General features: G+C 29.5%; 5 protein-coding genes across 5 annotated transcripts, besides 2 other annotated features; 3 read left to right on the plus strand and 2 right to left on the minus strand.

Moving 5' to 3' along the window:
* Positions 1-1,884: 1,884 nt before the first annotated feature.
* Positions 1,885-9,703, plus strand: TVAGG3_0832090 (platelet formation protein family; the record flags this gene model as incomplete). Its single annotated transcript, XM_001323632.1, has 1 exon — positions 1,955-9,373. One exon carries the CDS (start codon positions 1,955-1,957, stop codon positions 9,371-9,373), a length of 7,419 nt encoding a protein of 2,472 aa, XP_001323667.1.
* A 616-nt stretch (positions 9,704-10,319) lies between these two features.
* Positions 10,320-11,412: a mobile genetic element.
* A 113-nt stretch (positions 11,413-11,525) lies between these two features.
* Positions 11,526-13,346, plus strand: TVAGG3_0832110 (uncharacterized protein; the record flags this gene model as incomplete). Its single annotated transcript, XM_001323633.1, has 1 exon — positions 11,526-13,346. The coding sequence occupies one exon, from the start codon at positions 11,526-11,528 to the stop codon at positions 13,344-13,346; it is 1,821 nt and encodes a 606-aa protein (XP_001323668.1).
* Positions 13,347-13,377: 31 nt separating this feature from the next.
* Positions 13,378-13,977, minus strand: TVAGG3_0832120 (uncharacterized protein; the record flags this gene model as incomplete). Its single annotated transcript, XM_001323634.1, has 1 exon — positions 13,378-13,977. The coding sequence occupies one exon, from the start codon at positions 13,975-13,977 to the stop codon at positions 13,378-13,380; it is 600 nt and encodes a 199-aa protein (XP_001323669.1).
* An 807-nt stretch (positions 13,978-14,784) lies between these two features.
* On the minus strand, positions 14,785-15,453 carry TVAGG3_0832130 (positive regulation of cell cycle G2/M phase transition; the record flags this gene model as incomplete). The annotated part of the gene is made up of 1 exon (XM_001323635.1): positions 14,785-15,453. One exon carries the CDS (start codon positions 15,451-15,453, stop codon positions 14,785-14,787), a length of 669 nt encoding a protein of 222 aa, XP_001323670.1.
* A 237-nt stretch (positions 15,454-15,690) lies between these two features.
* Positions 15,691-16,529: a mobile genetic element.
* Positions 16,530-17,277: 748 nt separating this feature from the next.
* On the plus strand, positions 17,278-17,600 carry TVAGG3_0832150 (phage tail repeat-like family; the record flags this gene model as incomplete). Its single annotated transcript, XM_051248518.1, has 1 exon — positions 17,278-17,600. A coding segment is annotated over one exon (323 nt), but the record flags the coding sequence as incomplete, so codon positions are not given.
* Between the last annotated feature and the right edge of the window lie 3,030 nt (positions 17,601-20,630).

A 20,630-nucleotide genomic window follows, 5' to 3' on the forward strand; every position in this document is an offset into this window, starting at 1 on the left:
CTCATTTCATAGTTTATTTAATTCTTTCTCATATATAATCTTCAGATATATTGAGCCTCAACACTCATCCATTAAAACAATATATTTTCCTTTAATCTCATATTATTCATTAACAATCTTTCCTATTCTTATTTCTAGTTAATATTCCAATATATATATCAATAATTTATCCTCAACCACACATTCAAATACATTCAATTCAAGAAATTCATATTAATATTTTTCCCCTACTCATTATCATATAATATTTAGTCTCACATCGCCATTAAATCAGTTTTCTAATATCATGTCATATTGGTAACATCACATATATCTCTTAGAATATTACTTCAACTCATATTTTTTTATTGATTATATTTAGTTAGTTCTGCACTCTATTACTATAGATGTTCGATAAATATATCAATAGTTAAAATCAAAATATATGCCAAACTTTGAATCTATTGAAAATTACATTTCGATATCTTTTTTCAAGCTTAATTTTATGTATTATCTTAAAATACATTTATCAACATTATGGATATTTTGAATTCAAAATATGACGCAGCATTACACAACTAATATTGAGATTCACAATTCATTTTCATGATTCTTTCATATATACATCAATAACTTAGTGTACTCATATAGATACACGAAAATAAAATAAATTTTGCATTTTTGATTCTCAGCTTAACTTCTATAAATGCCACCAAAACATTTAATTTCTACCAAGAAATAATATATTAGTAATTAAGCATGTATTACCAATGTTACTCACATCATATTAATTCTTATTCCTAATTTTTTAAATAAATGACTGGAATCATAAATCCTATGTACCCATATCAACATGTTAAAATTTCAAAGTCTGAAACTTAGTAATCACTGTGTTTCATGAAATCAGATAATCTCTAAGATTTCTTAAATCTTGTATCATACTGGCCAATTATGATTCATAATGATTCTTCATCATGTCAGCATTCTAATTGTAGCTTTATTATGCCAATTGGCATAAATTAAGAGCGCTTTTAGGTGATATTTTAGATACCTGGGTATGTACTTCCTACCATACTCTATCATTTTAGGTAAATTTTCGAACTATGTTTTGGTTGGTATTATCTATTATTCACAATCTTATTATCGTTCAAAATTAAAAAAACGCTGATCACAATCAAACTTGCAACCTTTGCCGATCCATTTTTACCAGAAAACCAATTGAACTATGAGATATTGACATTCTCTCAATTTATTATTAATATAAGATGTTTAATTGTGTCCCCTGTTTTCTTTAAACCTTAATTACTATATTTGCTATATATTGATACTTTTAATACCACACATAGAAGTTATTTGAAATTCTTTTAATTATTTAATTTCATAATATTTTCCTACCGATTAAATTAGGAATCATACCATTTTCAACGATCATACCCCTTTTAAATATGCATTTCTCATAATATGTATATATTACATATCATTAAGCTATATGTGAACCTTTTAAATCAATTTTTAATATGATATCTCAACTCAATCTCAAAATTGAACATTTATTCCCAATCATGAATATTCAATATCTCACCTTCAGTTGTCGTTATTTACAATAAATATAATAATTTGAAAAAATCATCGTTCAATTTTTTGATTCAAAAAATCATCATTTTTATTTTATTATTTTATCAGATATTTAAATTAAATTATAATTCTTATTATAATTTTATAAATCAGTATTTTTCGAATTTATTCAAATTACGAAAAGAAAAATATACAAATCCAGCTCGAGCATAATGTTGATATGCATTCGCATGTATTTACCGTTTAAACTTTTCTCTACTTCCTCTGAATATGAAGAAAAACTCAAAAAGGTAAAATTCATTTTAAGGTTATTTTGGTTGGACACCCTCTGGAAATATCAATGCCGAGCTGGCTTTCTAAGGTTTTTTCATTAGATCGCGATCCGATTATCGAAATACTAATGAAAGATCCTACACTTTTTAATTCAATGAAGCTTTGCTCGCAAAATCTCGACTCAATACCGAAATCAGAAGATTTTCAGAAACTTGTGATCCAAATAGCAGAAAAGATTCCAATTTTGCTTCAAAGAATTGCAATTCACCAGATTTCAAAAAATTCGGCCGAATTAATAACGTTATCCCAATTTATTCTCCCTTTACTTGCAACAGCTCAAATAACTTCACCAGATGATGCAGGAATCGTCTCATTACTTACAACACTCCATTTTATATTCCAAATTGTTCCAAGTTTTCCAAGTTTATCAGACTATTCACACTCATTAATCCATTTTTGCACCGTTCAAGCTACATATCCACAGCTTGGTCCAATAATTAACGAATTAGAACAATTTATGCTTCTTGATAAACAGTTTTGTGTTTCATTATGCAAAGAAAACTACTGTGAACAATTAATTCACGAATTATTTAATATTCCACATGCGAATGATTGCATTTACATGCTTTACAAAAACATTTCTAGCATTTGTAATACTTTTGAACCCGAACTCGAAAGTGAAATTCTTCGTGTCATTCCTTTATTCCTCGATTCACTCATACATCATTCAATCGAAGAAGAGAACATTGCAGATTCCACTCTTCTTATTACAATCCTTATTTACATTAACAGCAAAAAAGTTGACATTTTAAGTAAAGTAGATATCAATCAATTCCTCGATCATATATACACTCACTTAGTCGAAATCGATCAATCCAAGTTATCCGAGTTTTTTTACTTGTTTTCGAAAATTTCATTTAATTCTTTTAATTCAAGTGTCAATTTTTACATCAATCACAAAATGATGATCAATCCACCAACAGAAAACACAATCCTCACTATGATGAAGACATTAGAACTCCTCATTTCAGATCCAAAGATAAAAATTTCAGACATCGATCAAACATTTCCTATTATTTCAGTTTTGACACCAACCAAATTTTTTGGTCCAAGAATCCAAGAAGAAATCAATCATATATTTATCAAACTGGCAGACATCAAATATCCAGAAATCAAAACATGTTTGAAACCAGTTTTTTCTAATCTGAAAACTTTTAATTCATCATCAATCGAAATTCTTATTAAAATTTCCGAAATCCTTGATAACAAAACTATTACAATTAATGATCTCAATGAATCGGGATTTATCCAAACATTTGTTTCTAACAACGATGTTTTTCGAAATTTTTCAGTTCAATCAACTGAATTCATTCATATTTTGCGATTATGTTATTCTAAATTAACTGATGCAAACATCCAATGGACAGTTTTCTCTGAACTTATCAGTCTTGAACGAGATATCCCTCATTCAACTAAATTCAGTCAACTTTGTTCTAGTTTCTTAGTTATCAATCCAAATCCTAAATTATTTAGTTCATTTATGGAATATGTTTTGAAACATCCTAAAGACACATTGATTTCTATCTTCATCACCACATTTTATGAAAGTAAATATACACCACCTATCTTCATCAAAAGCTTTGGTTTGTATTGGATCAATGAAATGATCGAAAGTGATAAATTTCCACAACATTTGTTTCCTGTTTTTCTTTCTAGTTTGTTGCATCACGAATCATTTGAGGAAGTCAATCTTTGGATCCAATCATTACCATTGTCACATCCTATATTTCATTTAGAAAAACCATTGTTGTATCATATTGTTTTCGGTTCAAATTCATTACAATTACGTGTTCCTGCTCTTTTGCCACTTTTACCATCACCTAACCTTAAATTGTCACCTTTTTCTATTTATGATGCATCTAAATCCGCCATGAGTGAATTTATCAGACATGGTGTTGATTTAGATGATAACAAATTGGTTTCAAAAATGGCAAACCGTTATTTGACATCTGATCAATTTTTATATTTATTGCATCATTCAAAAAAACTTACAAATTTTTGTGACATCACATCAGATCCATTTGAATTCTTTGAATTCTCTCCTACATCACGAAACTCAGGATTCACAGTTTCATTTAATTTTACAGCAGTTTCATTTTGGATTAAAATAGAAAGTGAAGTGACCAATCAAATCAATATTTTTACAACAGATTATTTGAAAATTTACATCAAAGACAAATACTTGTTTTTCCAGATAAATAACTCTAAAACAAAACTTGAAATCAAGAAGAAAAGTTGGGAATTGTTGAATCTTTTTCCAAACGAAGAATTTACAAAAATCAATTTAGAATTAAGTTCAAAAAAATGTTCATTAGACATTAAATTTCCATTTGTTCCTTTCACAACAGCAACATTTGGAAGTTTCGATAATTTGACAAATACTCGATGGTTTTTGTCAACTGTCAAATTTTTTGAAAATTTGACACAATTTACAATATATCAAGGGACAGTTTCTTCAGAAAATAATCGACCAAATTTCATCAGTTCATACAAGAAAAATAACGAAATCTTGAAGAATGATTACAATATCAAAAATAACACATTAACCAAATGTGAAAATATCAGTATTTGTCATAGTTTTGTTGATCAATATTCCGATGATTATTTCTATAATTCACGTACAAATTCAGATCCAGAATTTTCAATTTTGTCACCTTTTTCATATATTCCAAACAAAGGTGATGGAGTTTTAAGTGTTCCTTATTTCGGATTCAGTTGGTTCTTCACAATAAAATACAATTTAGTTTGTGCTCTCGAAATCATCTTAAAAAGTGACAACAAACAAAAAATTACTGAAATTATTCAAGCGATAATTAACAGTTATTTGATCACAAACAACATTCCAGATTTTTGGCTTGAAATGAAGATGATTATTAAAGAGAAAAGAGATGTTTTAGAAAAATCAGTTATAGAATATTTATTTGATTTATTTTTCTCATCCGTCGAAGATTTGTATTATTTTAATTACATTGCATTAGATATTGATATTTGGTACTTATTTGGAGAAATTATTTTAAAGAGTATTATGAAAAATCTGAAAGCTTCTAATTTCAAATTTTTGCCTAAAATGGAATATTTAGGCTCAATTTTATCAACATTGTTTATTACATTTAATAATGATATTTTGTATATGAAATATTTAATGAAGTTTGCTAATTTCTTTAATGATATTGTTTTGTATTCTCATTTATATCATTTGTTGCTTATTTCATCTGATCAAGTGAAAATTAATGTTTTGACAATGCTTATTAATTATCACAAGAAACACAAAATGGATATATTAGCAGAAGTATTCACATTTAAGAATGTATTAGATTTACTTTCAGTTTCATATGTCGAAATCACATCCAAATTGTTAGAATTGATTGTTTTCATTTCAAAAGGAAGGATGACATATGTTTCTCCATCTATTTCTTTTTCTCTTAGTTTGATGCAGTGTATAACAGAACATTCAGTGTGGACTAAGTTACTTTCTATTGCAACAAATCAAATTGTTGATGATTTCGATACTTATCCTATTGTTAAATTTGAATCACAAAAAATATATAATCCTAATGTTTTAATTACATTAGTTATCTTAATTTGTTGTTCATTATCGATTTTAACAATTGTTCATCATGAAAATAACTCAGAAGAAATCATTAAATTCGAACGAGATTTGAAAGATGTTATTCGTGTTTTATCTTATTGTTCCAAGTTCGATAATAGTTACTTAAGTAATAACTCAATTTATAATTTATTGTTATTTTTCACACCTCTTATTTTTGATGCAACAAAATTGTTTAGTTCAAATCGATTTTCTGTTTTACATGATGATCATGAAGAAAAAATGAAAAATATTGATTTTTCTGATGTTTATACTATCTTTGACAGAATTGACATAATGAATGATGTTGAAGGAAGAATTCCACAATCAGAAGATGCAACACAATTAATTGTTTCTCCTTTCATTTCTTATTTGCTTCCTGTGATTTCTTTTTTCAGACCAGACATCAAATTTCCCATCGAAAACATCACTAAAATTCCAAAATTTTTGACTGATCATGTCAATATGATCACAGATTTCTTCACAAGTTTCTTAGTTTCAGCAATTAATAATCCAACAAAGTTTACGACTATTTTTCGTGTCATTGTTTTCGATAGTCCCATCAAGAACTTGGAAGGATATTCTGATTTCATTTCCAAATTCATTTGTTCATTATTAACGCGTCCACAAGTTATCAGTGCTCCTATTAAGTCATTGAACTATTTATTCTCAACAGTTTGTATTGGTTTAGAAGAACATTCTATTGGTGACAAACCAGGTTTATTGATTAGTAGTTGTTTAACAATGATGAAAGCAATATTTTCTGTTAAAACGAAAGACACGAAACAATTAGTTATTTGTTTGCGACATATCATTTCTAGTATGTTTTCTAATTGTACAGTTGATGAGATTTTAGGTGTATTTGAGATTTTACATTCCATGAAAGACTTTGTTACGCAAATCAATTTGTTTGATGATATCAGTTTCACATCAGGATTCTTGATTTGTTCTACAAATATCAATGCAGTTAATGACAAACGATTTATTGTTTTTTACAATCATTTCATTGATCAAATCATTTTTCATGATAAATTCCAACACAGTTGGGAGAAAAGTTTTGATTCTGTTTCACTTTTGAATTTGAACAAATATGTTCAAGGAATATTAAATTACGTGAACAAAGGCGGTCTTTCATTCAGTGATTGGATTCGAGATAATAATGATATCTACATCCAAACAACGAAAGTTTTAGAACAGAAACACAGAGAATTTAATGAACCAAGAGAAGGAATCGAAAACATTTCAACAGAGAATATTGATGAACATTTCTTCGCATTACGAATTTGTTCAATGACTGATTCTATGAACAAAAGATTTGTTCGGTTGAAAACTACTATAAACAGAGAACAAAATATCATTCAAACATTAGTTTCATACCAAAAATGTTTCATGCATAAACACAATGAAATGACAACATATAATTATTTCGTTAACAACGAAATTTGTTTCATGCAAAACAACATTTTTGAGAAATCATTCAGAATTTCTCCTTTAACATTACCAATGATGACTCCGAAACTATTGATCCCTTCTCCATTCGAAATTCCTAAAGTTGAAGATCATAATATTGTCTATCAAACTCAAAATGATACAAAAACTATCTTCAAACACAATGATTTTGTTGATTTGTTCTTTCGAGAATCTACAATATTTTTCTCTAAAACAGGAATGAATATCTTTCCTACATCATATTCCAGTTTTATTAATGACAATAAGATTATTTATCGGTCATTTGTTGATGTTGTTGAGATCATGTATGGCAGTATTCTTGAAACATTTAATGCTTTATTCATGAAATACAGTGAAGGCATCAAATCAGTTGTTTTTGAGTTCAAAGATGTTTTTTGTGTTTTAATTGGCTGTGAAAAGAAAAGTGAAAATGAAATTGAAATTGATTCTAATTCATATAGTCAACTTGTTCATGAAAACTTTATTGAGATGTCAACACTTGGTTTGTTTGGTCATACAACATTGTTTTGTGGTCATCCAGTTCTCATCATTCCATATGAGTCCATCATTTTCACAACACAACATTACTATGCACATCGAAAAAATTCTGTTCGAATCAACACATATGAGAGTGGAGAAATCATATTGATTCCATATCCTGTTACATCATGTTTACCAACACAGTTCACTAAAATGATTGAAGTTACAAACAAAATGAATGACAACATTATTCATACATTATCAATTGAACGAGCTCAATCTCTTTGGACGAATCATAAGATGAGTAATTATGAATATTTGTTGTTTATTAACTCATCTAGTGGTCGTTCATTCAGTGATTTGAGTCAATACCCAGTTTTCCCATGGATCATCTCAGATTACGAATCAGAAGAAATTCCAACGAAAATTCGTGATTTGTCTAAACCTATGGGTCAATTAGATGAAACACGAAGTCAACTATATGATTCATTCTTTGATAGTCAGAAGACACATTTCTACACAGCACTTTATTCAATGTCATCATGTGTTCACTATTATCTTGTTCGACAAATTCCATTCACATATTTCGAATGGGATTTGCATGAAGGATGGGATGAAGTTGATCGAATGTTCAATGATATCTGCACATCATTCTATAGTTGCAGTCGAGAAGACACAAATGATTTACGAGAACTTATTCCAGAGTTCTTCTGCCTCAGTGATCTTTTTAATGACATCAACATATTAAATCTGAAAGATGTCATTCTTCCTAAATATTGCAAGAACTCATTCTCATTTGTTTCTCTCAATCAATCATTTCTTGAGAAAAGCAACATCGAAGAATGGATCGACTTAATCTTCGGATGTGACCAACAAGGACAGAACTCAATTGTTAAGAAGAATCTTTTCAATCCAGTATTCTACCACAACTATCAACTTGGCGAAGAAGAAACGATCGAATCTCTTATCATCAGACTTTCTAACTGGGGTCAATGTCCATCACAAATCTTCAAGAAGAAACATCCATCTCGAAACAAACAAATAAATGACACAGACTCTGATGATACAAGTAATAGTTATAATAATTCTAATGATATTAATAATAACACAAACAAAGAGAGTGACAATTTCAATTCTAATAATGAAAATGAAAATGATAATCAAAATGATATTGATTCTTTGTTGAATGATCATAATAATTGTTATTTCATTCATAACAATGAAAACATTTTTTGTCATATTGACATCAAGAAAGGATGTTTTGAATCAAATCAATTCCATTTTTGTTCATATGACAATCATTTCAGTTTCTCAAGATCAATTCGAAGTTCACAGAATGGAATTTTCTTTGTTATTGACTTTTCATTTGGTCTGAGTCAAGTCTTCAGAATTACAAACATAGAAAACAAAGAGAAATCTATTGTAGAGATCGGTCGACCTTTCGAAACATATAATCATTCCCGAACATCGATCAATGGTCAAGACATGATTTGCAGCAGTGTATTTCCTAATCAAAAAGATATACAAAATAGTTTGGTTGTTTTATGGGACTTCGTTCGTGGTGTTATTCACAGGAGAATCGAATTCGAAAGTTCTGTTGTTGACACAGGATTCGATGATTATAAGTCTCTGCTATATGTTCTTACTAAGAATGAACTTCATATTTTCAGTGATAATTGTAATTTCCTTTGTAAGATCAGTCTTGAGAAACAAGGTCTTTGTCTTGAAGTTCCTAAACTGATGTCATTCGACGAAGTTCGTCTTGTATTCGTTGGATCTTCTTCTGGTGATGTTTACGTGTTCAATTTCGATCCTGTTAATATTTCGATAAGTCACATAATGACATTCAAACAGAACGGACCACCCATAAGAGAAATAATTTTCATGAGAAATTCCATGTCATTATTCGCTAAAGATGAATCTGGTAAGATATCAACTCTCAAAAATTCAATTTTATTCAACATGAAATAGAAATAAAAATATTTGTTATCTATCTTTTTATAAATCAAATTTTATTTAATTTTTTTATGACACCAATTCTAGTAAGTTTATTGTACCACAAAATGATGTTTTATTATCATTTAATGCACTGTTTTTGATATCGTCAATATCATTTTATTTGTCTTGTGCTTCATTTTCGCTTTCCAATGCTTTGTATTATCTAATTCGATTAATTAGTCCATTTTGTTAATAAAAAGTAGTTCCAATCCATTGCTTGGAAAAATTAAAAAAAGGTTGGACTACTTTTAAATAGCATAATAAATGAATCGCCTGTAATTTTCATTGAAAAAATTGATAACAATTTTATCGTTTATTGACAAACCTATAAAATTACTGGAAAGGAAACGTTGAATACATGCATTTCTCTTTTACCACATTCATATGATCAAAATATTTGATTGTTATTTTGATATTTTATTGCAATTTGAATTTAAAAGTCATTTTAACAACAAATGAAATATAAATTCTTCATCTCGATAACACAAAACATATGTATCTCTTATCTAAATAAAATTACATTCTTTTCAAATGCATAATTTCACAAATTAACTTTTTTCCAAATAGATACAATCCAATATAGAAACAATAAACTTTTATATATTGATATATTGTTATTTTCATAAACAATTCATGGGGAAGTGAAGTTACAAATTTCTAACCATTATTGTATGTAGAAAAAGGAATATATAAAAATTGAATGGTATTCTGAAAAATTGATTATGACCATGGCCACGCCATAGAAATATTGCTCTAATTTACAGGTATATTATAATCTGATTTCTCCCGACTTTGGTTGTTTTTGGACTTTTTCAGATGCGAATATAAATCAAGGTTGGTTATACATATTTGACTAATATTTTATTCAATACTTCTCAAAAGTGCAAAAGAATACCATTCAATTTTGAAGCGTTCTTAAGGGTCCACTGTAAAAATTGAAAGTCTCTCAAAATTGAGAGGCGATTTGCAAATAATTGTTATCGTCATTTTTCGAAATCCACTTTTCCTAGTGTTCTGATTAATATTTTGTGAATGTAACAATAAAGTATATGTTTTAGTAAGATGATAATACATTCTATCACTTCAAATCACATAAAAATTGCAAAATCAGCGAGTTTTATAAGAACATGATTTTTTTCGAATTTTTTCGCTTCTGGATGCGTGTTTTGAAAAATAGATATTTTCGAATTTTGATTTTAATTTAAGTATAAATTTTATGTTAGGAATTTTTTTGACCTATTTCCAATCATTAATTCCTAAGTTTTTCTAGGAATTTAATTGAGAAGAAATTAGGAAATTCGCTTTAATGCCATTACATCCTAATATTGTGATGCATGTAGTTTATATTTATTGAGGCTAATGCCGGAATATCGTGCATTTTATAAAAAATTCAAAGAATTGACAATTGGATAGCACAAATTTAATTCTCTAGACAAAGTATTATTGTTTATATATTCAAAGCATTATCCTTCATTTTGAAATGTTGGCCAAAAATTTTCGTGTTATTTTTTGTGTTTCAGCATAAATTATGTATTGACTTATGAAAGATAAGCATTTTATTCATTATCATAAAGATATACCAAAACAAATTGATAAAATTTAAAAAAATGTGTATTTTAGTGGGTATTATTCTGGCCAATGCCCATTTTTAAACGATTTAATATTGACCATATCAATAGCCGACTCAATGTAAAAATTTAGATATCATTTTTTTCATTATTCAAACTTTGATAAATTTTAGTATAATGAATGATTTTGTTTCGTGTATGATACAGAAATGAAAAGCTTGATTAATATCATTTTGCATTTTTTCAAGAATGTTAGAGTACATCTACATTAAAAAATCGGATTCGAATTGCGATACTGCATCAAATTGTTGCACATCTGATAAGGATCTCAAAAGAGTAAAGTTAATTTTTTTGTGTTTTTTTAAGTTTTGGGCCTTAGTAAAACACCATCTCGAGCAATATTTTTGGGACGACGATAGGCCTTATTTGGCCTTACAATGGACCCTTAAAAAATTATATAGATGTAAACAAAATCTGTGATTTTATCAAAAATTCATTCAAGAATTCATATCAAAAACACTTTTTATAGTGGGAGAATTGAAATTCTTACTCAATTTATGAAATCTGATGAAAATTCTGATTTATTGTCCGAAACAATATCAATTTCAGTTCATTTAACAATGCTAAGTGCATGTCTTGCATGCTTAACTTCAAGCCTTTGGATAGAGAGAACTGGCTCAAATTCTTTTGTTATTAAGGGCAAGAATAAAGCAAACTCAAAGGTTTTTGATTTTACTAAAGCTACATACGCAAAAGTAAAGAAAGAAAATGGAGATATTGTAGATGTCAATGAAGTTCCAAATCTTAACTGCAAGTTTGAATTCGAAAATCATGAACATTATATAGTTGGAAAATATTATCTCACAAATACAGCAGATAAGAGAGCAAAGTTTGATTTTTCTCATGGTATCGAATTCAATCCATCTATATTAGACGGAGAATTGAGTGCTTCATACTATGAAAACTATGGCGTCGCAATATATTTTTATCTCTTACCTGATTATGGCGATTATGTCACAATGACATGGGTATCAATGAGCCATCCAGAAGTAACTGATATAAATTTGTTTCACTATAATGATAAGGGCGATAAAATCTTTTTTGAAGGAAATAGTATGTACAATGAACAATGGTTTTATTCTTTATGGTTTGCCAATTCATGGATTGATCTCTGGATTGAACCTCATCAAACAATAATGAAGTCATTTGTGATATACGATGATTTCTATGATACTCCTAGATTTAAACTAGATACAACTCTTATCAAAGAAGAGATTGCAAGTGATGAAAAGATCCACCTCAAAGGTAGATTCTGGCATAAAGTAGAAGGTAGAGATATCAAAGGAAGATACGAAATTATTAATAAGAAAGATGGTTCAATTGCACAGAAGCTGAGTTTAGGAGAAATGAAAACAACTACTAGCGACTATACTGTAGCATTTGATATTTATACCGATCCTTTACCAATTGGTGAATATACAATCAAAGTAATTGCATCATATATAACTTATGATTCAATCTATGATATTGATTTTAAAGTATATCAGGGAAATGAAAGACCGAAAGTTTTATTAACAAAACCAGATTCAAAATATTATGTTCCAAACTCAGATGTTGAATTCAATGCAATGGTGTATGATCCCGATGCTCAAGATAAAAATCTTAATGTGAAGATATTCCTTGGTGATAAAGAAGTATATTCACAAGATAATGTTGTCAATAATAAGGATCAAAAGAAATTCAGTTTCACAGTTCCTGTTGGAACAAAACCAGGCGTTTATGTTGTCAAACTCGTTGCAAATGATGGAAAAGATGATGGATACGACAAATTCGAAGTAGTTATCCAAGATGATTTCGATACAATGATAACATTCATTCGAGATGAATCCAAGAACTCATACAAACGAGGCGAAGTCATCAACTTCACATCCGAAGTCTTAGATAAAGATATCGCAATAGATAAACAATTCAAGGTGACAGCCTTTTACAATGATGAACTCAAAATATCAATGATGTATGAGAACACAAATGGAGTTATCCGAATCCCAATGACAATAACTGTTCCACAAAATGAGACTAGGGATTCTGCTCATATTGTTGTGAAAGCAGAAGGACGTAGTACTGCAGAAGGAAGTTTTTCTGTAAACATTGAAGATGCTGTAAAATCAGATGAAGCAAACGGAAAATTACCAAATAAAGATAAGAAGAAAAAGACAATTTTAATTTCTGTATTGTCTGTTTTGGCAGTTTTGTTAGTAATAACTGCCATCATTATATTTATCCTGTTGGGAAGAAATAAAGGCGACAGTAAATCTGGAAGCTATCATCATCCCAGTGGAGATGGTGGATTCTCTGAGGAGAATGTTAATGAGAATTAATATTAAATATATAGTAATAAAAAATATTTATTTACAACAGTGAAGGTAAGTTTAATACTTCAGCAAATGATGTTTTATAAACATTTAATGCAATGTTTTGGATGTTATTAATTTCATTTTCGTTACCTTCTTCTTCATTTTCATGATCATATCTTTTGTATGATCTGATTACATTAACTTCAAAATTTGGAAGATTGATATTATCATTTCTATCATAAAAATAATATGTATCATAACATTTATCTGTTGTATAATGAGAAATAAATGAATCTAATGGATCAACTGAATTAATATTGTTTGGATAATCACTTACTTCATTATCTTTAAAATAACAATGATTAATACTTGGATTTCCAGAAAAGAATTTATTTCCTTTATTATTCATAAAACTGCAATCTAAAAATGTACAAGTACCATAATCACATATTATTATTCCATTATCACTTCCTGTATATGTATTACTTAAATAATTGCATTTTGTAATTTTAAATGTTCCATAATTATCAATCATTCCTGCTTCTTCTTTAGATGATGTATTGAATGCTGTTGTGAGATTAAGAATTCCTGTTCCTGTTGGATATTGAATAAGATATGCAGCATCTCTAGTAATTTCGTGATTCGATGTATTCATATTACTTACTTGGATGTATCCTTGATAATGAGAAAATGCAGTTCCATATCCACTGCATGATGAAACTGATGATTCAATAGCATAATTTTTCTTAGAACTAGAACACCATATGTTATATCCACATCCCCATCCTTCATTCGAAACGATTGATGAAAACGAACAACAAATATGAACTAAAACACAGTCAGAATATTTGATATAGAAAGATCCACCATAACCTTTTGAGCTGTTGTTGTAAAATGTGCATGTTTCAAGTAATACTTTGCTATTAGATTTAAGGTAAATTGCTCGTTTTTGATGGAAAGAAAATATTGAATTATGAATGTAAAAATTGCCACTTTCTGAAATAGTTTCATTCTTTGTTCTATCATCATACTGTAAATTTCCGTAATAATCCGAAAAATCTCTTTGGAATGACAATGAACTTTGTCTGAAATTCTCGATTTGCTTTGTAACTTGTTTCTAGATTTGAAATCGTAGGATTGGTATTAAATAACGATACTTTTGTAATGCATCTTTGTTTAAGAGCTAGAGAATGGAGAATGAAAGAAATTGATAAAATTTTCTTCGCAAAACTAACAATAAGAATGATATTCATGGTATATTAGCACTCAAATTGAAGTTTATAAGGTCCTTTAAATCAATTTTCTATCTCAAATGTCCAAATCCGATTGTTCATTTTGCTGAAAACTTCAATAATGAAAAAACTCCTCGCTGACCACTTGGAAAAACTCATGTATTTTGATATCATATATCTATATTTAATACAAAACAAAATGAAATGATACAATTGATAACTAATATGAATTAGAAGCAGAAAGCAACAAATGGATGAAATATTGGTTGGCTAGAAGTTAATCTTCTAACACGTTTTCCTCCTTTAGAGCGATTGAAATTACTAATTTCTTCTTTATATCTTCTGTTCATCCTTGAGAGCTCACCGTTCTGAACATAAGTATCATCATGCATTGTTAGATATGTTCCTGTGCATAAATCTGGTCTTTCAGAGTAAATTTCCTTGAAGCCTCCATGAATTATGAAGACATTTGGAAAAGAAAGTGCGGGATAATTAAGTGAATTTCTCATTCTATCCATTTCTCTGAATATCTTGGCAAAGCTTGGACCTCTAACGGATGAGAATTCGCAATGGAAGAGAATGTATAGGTCATTGATAGATTTTCCTTTCACCTCTAGTGATTTAACGACCTTTTCGTAGGAATTAAAGAATTTTTCCATCTCTTTGATTGATCCGAGATTGGAAGCTCCGACAATGTGGCCTGCCTTGTATTCATATGGGAATCTACAATCGAATATTTTGAGTTCCTTGCCATTTTTCATCAAGTCAGCCATTTCCTGGACTTTGATGAAAGGAATTCCTGTAGTAGTGTCAAGTTCCTCCACTTCGTCCTCAAAGGAATCAAGCATTGGAAGCGGTATATCTTCAATAAGGATTGTTGCGTGTGGAGTTGCAAGCATTGTCTAAACTGATGAATATGCATCATTTTTCTATAGTATTCAGAATTTAATTGAAATTGAAAATCATTGAAAATTTTACTTGGTTAATTATTCATAGAATGTATTGCTCTATAAACAATATCGATGGGCGTATAAATTCTGTCAAATATCTGTTTTGCGAAATTTATTAAAATCTAGATCTATGCTACAAATACATGCACGTATTTTTTGCATCATTTTTAATTCAATTTTCAGAGAGGCAAACCCAAATTTTAGCTAAAAGTGACAGGAAAAAAACGTTTAGTATTAAAAAAAAGACCGATGAGAGCTTCGTTCGAAATATAGAGGGAACTGAGAATGCGCAACCATTCTCAGGGAATATTGGATGCTATTCCCGTTCCCTCTGTATGGAAAATTGAGGTTTTCAAAGGGAGTTAAAATAATATCAAATTTATACTAATTTACTTCAAAATACAAAAGTATTTGACAGCTAAAATTAGTTACTTTAGCAAGCCTATCAATACCCTTTTACGATTATTGCTACTTTTTCGAAATAAAAGTAAAAACAAATTTATACTAATTTACTTCAAAATACAAAAGTATTTGACAGCTAAAATTAGTTACTTTAGCAAGCCTATCAATACCCTTTTACGATTATTGCTACTTTTTCGAAATAAAAGTAAAAACAAATTTATACTAATTTACTTCAAAATACAAAAGTATTTGACAGCTAAAATTAGTTACTTTAGCAAGCCTATCAATACCCTTTTACGATTATTGCTACTTTTTCGAAATAAAAGTAAAAACAAATTTATACTAATTTACTTCAAAATACAAAAGTATTTGACAGCTAAAATTAGTTACTTTAGCAAGCCTATCAATACCCTTTTACGATTATTGCTACTTTTTCGAAATAAAATAAATTTATTATCAAAAACCTTTTTTTTCTTAGTAAAAATAAAACCGTTATTTTATATCAAGTTTTTATTCATAAATTTTTATAATGTTGTATAAATTTCATTAAAATTTACGTACATATTAAGGTACTTATCTTCTACATATATAATCTTCATTAGATATATACAAAAAAAAAAAAAAAAAAAAGGTAGTGGGGCTTCCAGGCACTTCGTGCCTTCTAGCCCTGATGATGTTTAGTAATAAATGAAGTTTTTTATTCGGAAAATTGTTAGTCTTCTGGGTCGAAAACATTATATATAATGTGTCGCTTTTCACAAATTATATATGTTTTCATGTTTTGTCAAACATGAACGTACATGTTTTGTCAAGACTTTTTCGTAAATGTTTTGTCAAGACTTCTTCGTAAATGTTTTGTCAAGACTTCTTCGTAAATGTTTTGTCAAACATGAACGTAAATGTTTTGTCAAGACTTCATCGTAATGAGTGTAAAAGGACCCCAAAAATATAATTTAGGGTAGAAGGTTAGATCTACCCTCCTTTCTACCCTCTTTTCTAACCTCTTGAATTTGTCAAGACTTCTTCGTAAATGTTTTGTCAAACATGAACGTAAATGTTTTGTCAAGACTTCATCGTAATGAGTGTAAAGGACCCAAAAATAATGTTTAGGTGAAGAGGTGAGATCTCACCAGTTTTTTCACCTGTTTTCTCACCCTCTTGAATTTTCATGATTTCATCGTAAATGTTTTGTCAAGACTTCTTCTTCGTAATGAGTGTAAAGGACCCAAAAATATAATTTAGGGTAGAAGGTTAGATCTAACCTCTTTTCTCACCTCTTTTCTCACCTCATGAATTTTCATGACTTCTTCGTAAATGTTTTGTCACTTTTCTGTCACTTTTCAGGAAAAACATTTTTATTATTATATATAAATGAATTTTACAAAACCTCCGTTACCGTTCTTTGGAAATAAGAGTAAATGTAAAGATATTATATTGAGAGAACTTAAGAAACTACCGAATGGTCTAACATTTGTAGATTTGTTCGGTGGAAGTTTCTATATATCCCATTTGTGCCATATAATATTCCCAGACTCAAAGATTATATGCAATGACTTCGACAACTATATGGACCGTCTCAAACATATACCAGACACAAACAATATATTGAAAGAGTTAAAAGAAAAGATACCTATAGGTAAGATGGAACGTATACCATTAGATAAGAAAAATATTGTGAGAGAGGTTTTGAAAAAAGCAGAATATATAGACTGGAATAGTATATCTGCTAGACTATTATATAGTGGTGCTATAAGAGTTCATGACATTGAAACACTTATGTCAAAAGTTTTATATCTTAACTATACAAATGTTTTCAAAGAGGACATAGAAAAATATATTGAGGGTATAGAGTTTGTGAGATGTCATTGGACAGATTTGTATGAAAAATATAAAGACAAGGAAAATGTTTTCTTTATAGTGGACCCGCCGTTCTATAACACATGGGATTTTCAATACCAAGTAGACTGGACTTTGAGAGACTCTTTAGAAACTTTAGACGTTTTACATAACCATCCATGCTTTTACTTTACATCCGATAAAAGTGGTTTGGAAACCGTTATGAGATGGTTAGAGGACATACATGACTATGAGTTTATATATGACAAGATAGAATATGAGAGAGGTCCTATAAACTGGAGAAAGTGTCATAACAAAGAAATTTTATTAGTAAGTAAATGTGGTTTGAAATCGGACTACTTGTTTTAGGTTTTTTCCATTGTGTCATTTATTTATTTGACGTGGCAGAAAAGTACAGAGAATATGAAGATGAACCAATGCCTGCAAATGTTCAGTATATGTACTCGTAAGAGATATTTTTATCTAATATTAAATGGACGCACAGAACTTAGCGAATGCACAGCAACCTGGACAACCAAACCCAGAGAATATTCCAAATGAAGTTAGAATACAAACTGCAATGGCAAACTATGGTCAAGTGCCAACAGATGTACAAATGCAAACTGCCATGTCAAATGACGCTGCGTTAGGTTTGCCACCATGGTATGCAAATATGAGATGGAAAGAGTTTTATACAAACCCTGAAGTGGGATATAAACAACTTTATGCAGATGACGCGAACACAGGAGTTGACCCAGAATATGTTTTTTCTACCAGAGGAGAAACAGAATGTATGAGCTCCAGTTAAAGAATGCTATGGAACTCAACAGGAAACGTAAGAGACTAGGCGGACATTAGATTTTTTACATATAGTAAAATGGGTTTCTTCAGTAGTATTGGAAACTTCTTTCGAAATGTTGGAAGAGGTATATGGAATGGAATAAAAACCGTAGGAAGAGGAATTTGGAACGGAGTCAAAAAATTGGTAAAAGAGTAGGTCAGTTTGTTGGTATTATACCTAAAGACCCTGAACCAGAAGAACAAGCTCCTGTTATACAACAGCCTGAACCTGCACCACAGTCTAGTTGGCAACCAAATCCAACACCTCAACCGTATTAAAAAATTATATTTTTTACCGTTCGATAGTAGTTGTATATGAAACTAAGTTCTAAGTAAAACGCATGGTATAATGGAATTATTCTTTTTCTTCCATCTGTAGTAAACCATACTTGAAAGTCTGAAATACTTCCACTTGGTGGTTCGTATAACTTTGTAGGTTTTTTCGTAAAAGTCATTTGCCAAGCATAAGAAAGAGTTTTGGGCGCCAGAAAATGAAGCATGAACAATAATAGCAGCTGGGTCGAAAACATCTTTAAATAAATATGGTTCATCTCTTGCATATCGACTGTAAATATTGCTTAAGAAGTTCGACTTTCTGATTTAACATTCTTTGCAAATAATACCATGACATTGCAGTGAATTCTGTATATATTTGTTCGTCTTTATTTGGATTGTTTTCGTAGATTTGAAATGACACTTGTGAATTTTGTTTGTCATATACAATTCTCACATAAAGTGTGCTCTCGGTATTTGCATATTCATCAGCATATTTTGCATAACATGAATTTATTTTATCTTCTATATTTTTTAACGCAGTCTGTAGAGAAGATGAAAGGTCAACTTGTATTAGCTCAATTTCTTCCCACATTTTTCGTTTCCCCTTCAGATATATAATCTATATGAAACCTTACAATAAATGGAAAACTTTTATCTTCTACAGACACAAACTTCATTCTACGAAAGCCAATAGCTTTTGTGACAGATGGGTCTCTTAGCCATCTTAATGGGTAGTCAAAACGATAGCCTTCATGCTTTACGGTCTCTGTCTCAACTTTTGACCGACATTAGTAAAAAGTTCATCTAATGGTTTAGTTGTAGCAACTCTTGAATTTTCTTTTTCTATTGGAAGCATATTTTATCTAGAATAAAAATGTCAAATGAAACAGCGTCTATGAGAGAAATACAACACAACCGACAACTCATTATGCAAGCTCTAAATAAGAACACAACAAACTTTTCAAACTATTCTAAGATATCTGAGTCATTGAAAGAAGGAAACTTAAAACTGACATTAAACCCAATGACAGATGAGTTTCTATTTCAAGACAATAAGAACCATACTGTCTGTATAAATCCAACAAAAGGAACTTTAAACGAGAAACCTATAAATGAACTTCTTTTGAAAACAGATGTTGACAACAAAGCTGACAAAGAATATGTAGACGATGCAATAGCAAAAGAAGAAGAAAGAGCTAACAATGCTTATGCAACAAAAAGAAATACTCATCCTGAACTAGCAGACAAAACATATGTTGACAATAAAAATGTCAAGTGAAGTGACGAGAGCTGAAAACGAATATTCTAAAAAGACTCATACACATTCTATATCTGAAATAACAGACTTACAAGAAACCTTAAACAGTAAAAGTGCGTTGGACATACACATTCTATATCTGAAATAACAGACTTACAAGAAACCTTAAACAGGAAAAGTGCCGTTGGACATACACATACATCTTCTGAAATAACAGACTTAAACGTTAGCCTTGAAAATAAAGCAGATAAAACATATGTCAATGAAATATACCAAAGTTTGCTAGGAACAAAAAATATTGAAACTATTGTTGGTGACTTTTCTGTCAATGAAGAAAACAAATATTTTAGATGCAGTTGGTACAGTCCTTAGAAAATGGTACACGGTATAAACTCATTCCGAAAAATAACAATGAAATGTATGTAAGCTATAAAAAGAATGATGGTACACAAGTTAAAGTTCCATTAGACAACAACTGCTACTTAAACTTATATGGAGACGAACAAAAGAAATA

The sequence above is a fragment of the Trichomonas vaginalis genome, chromosome VI, assembly GCF_026262505.1.
Source record: "Trichomonas vaginalis G3 chromosome VI, whole genome shotgun sequence".
Taxonomy (NCBI): Eukaryota; Parabasalia; order Trichomonadida; family Trichomonadidae; genus Trichomonas; species Trichomonas vaginalis.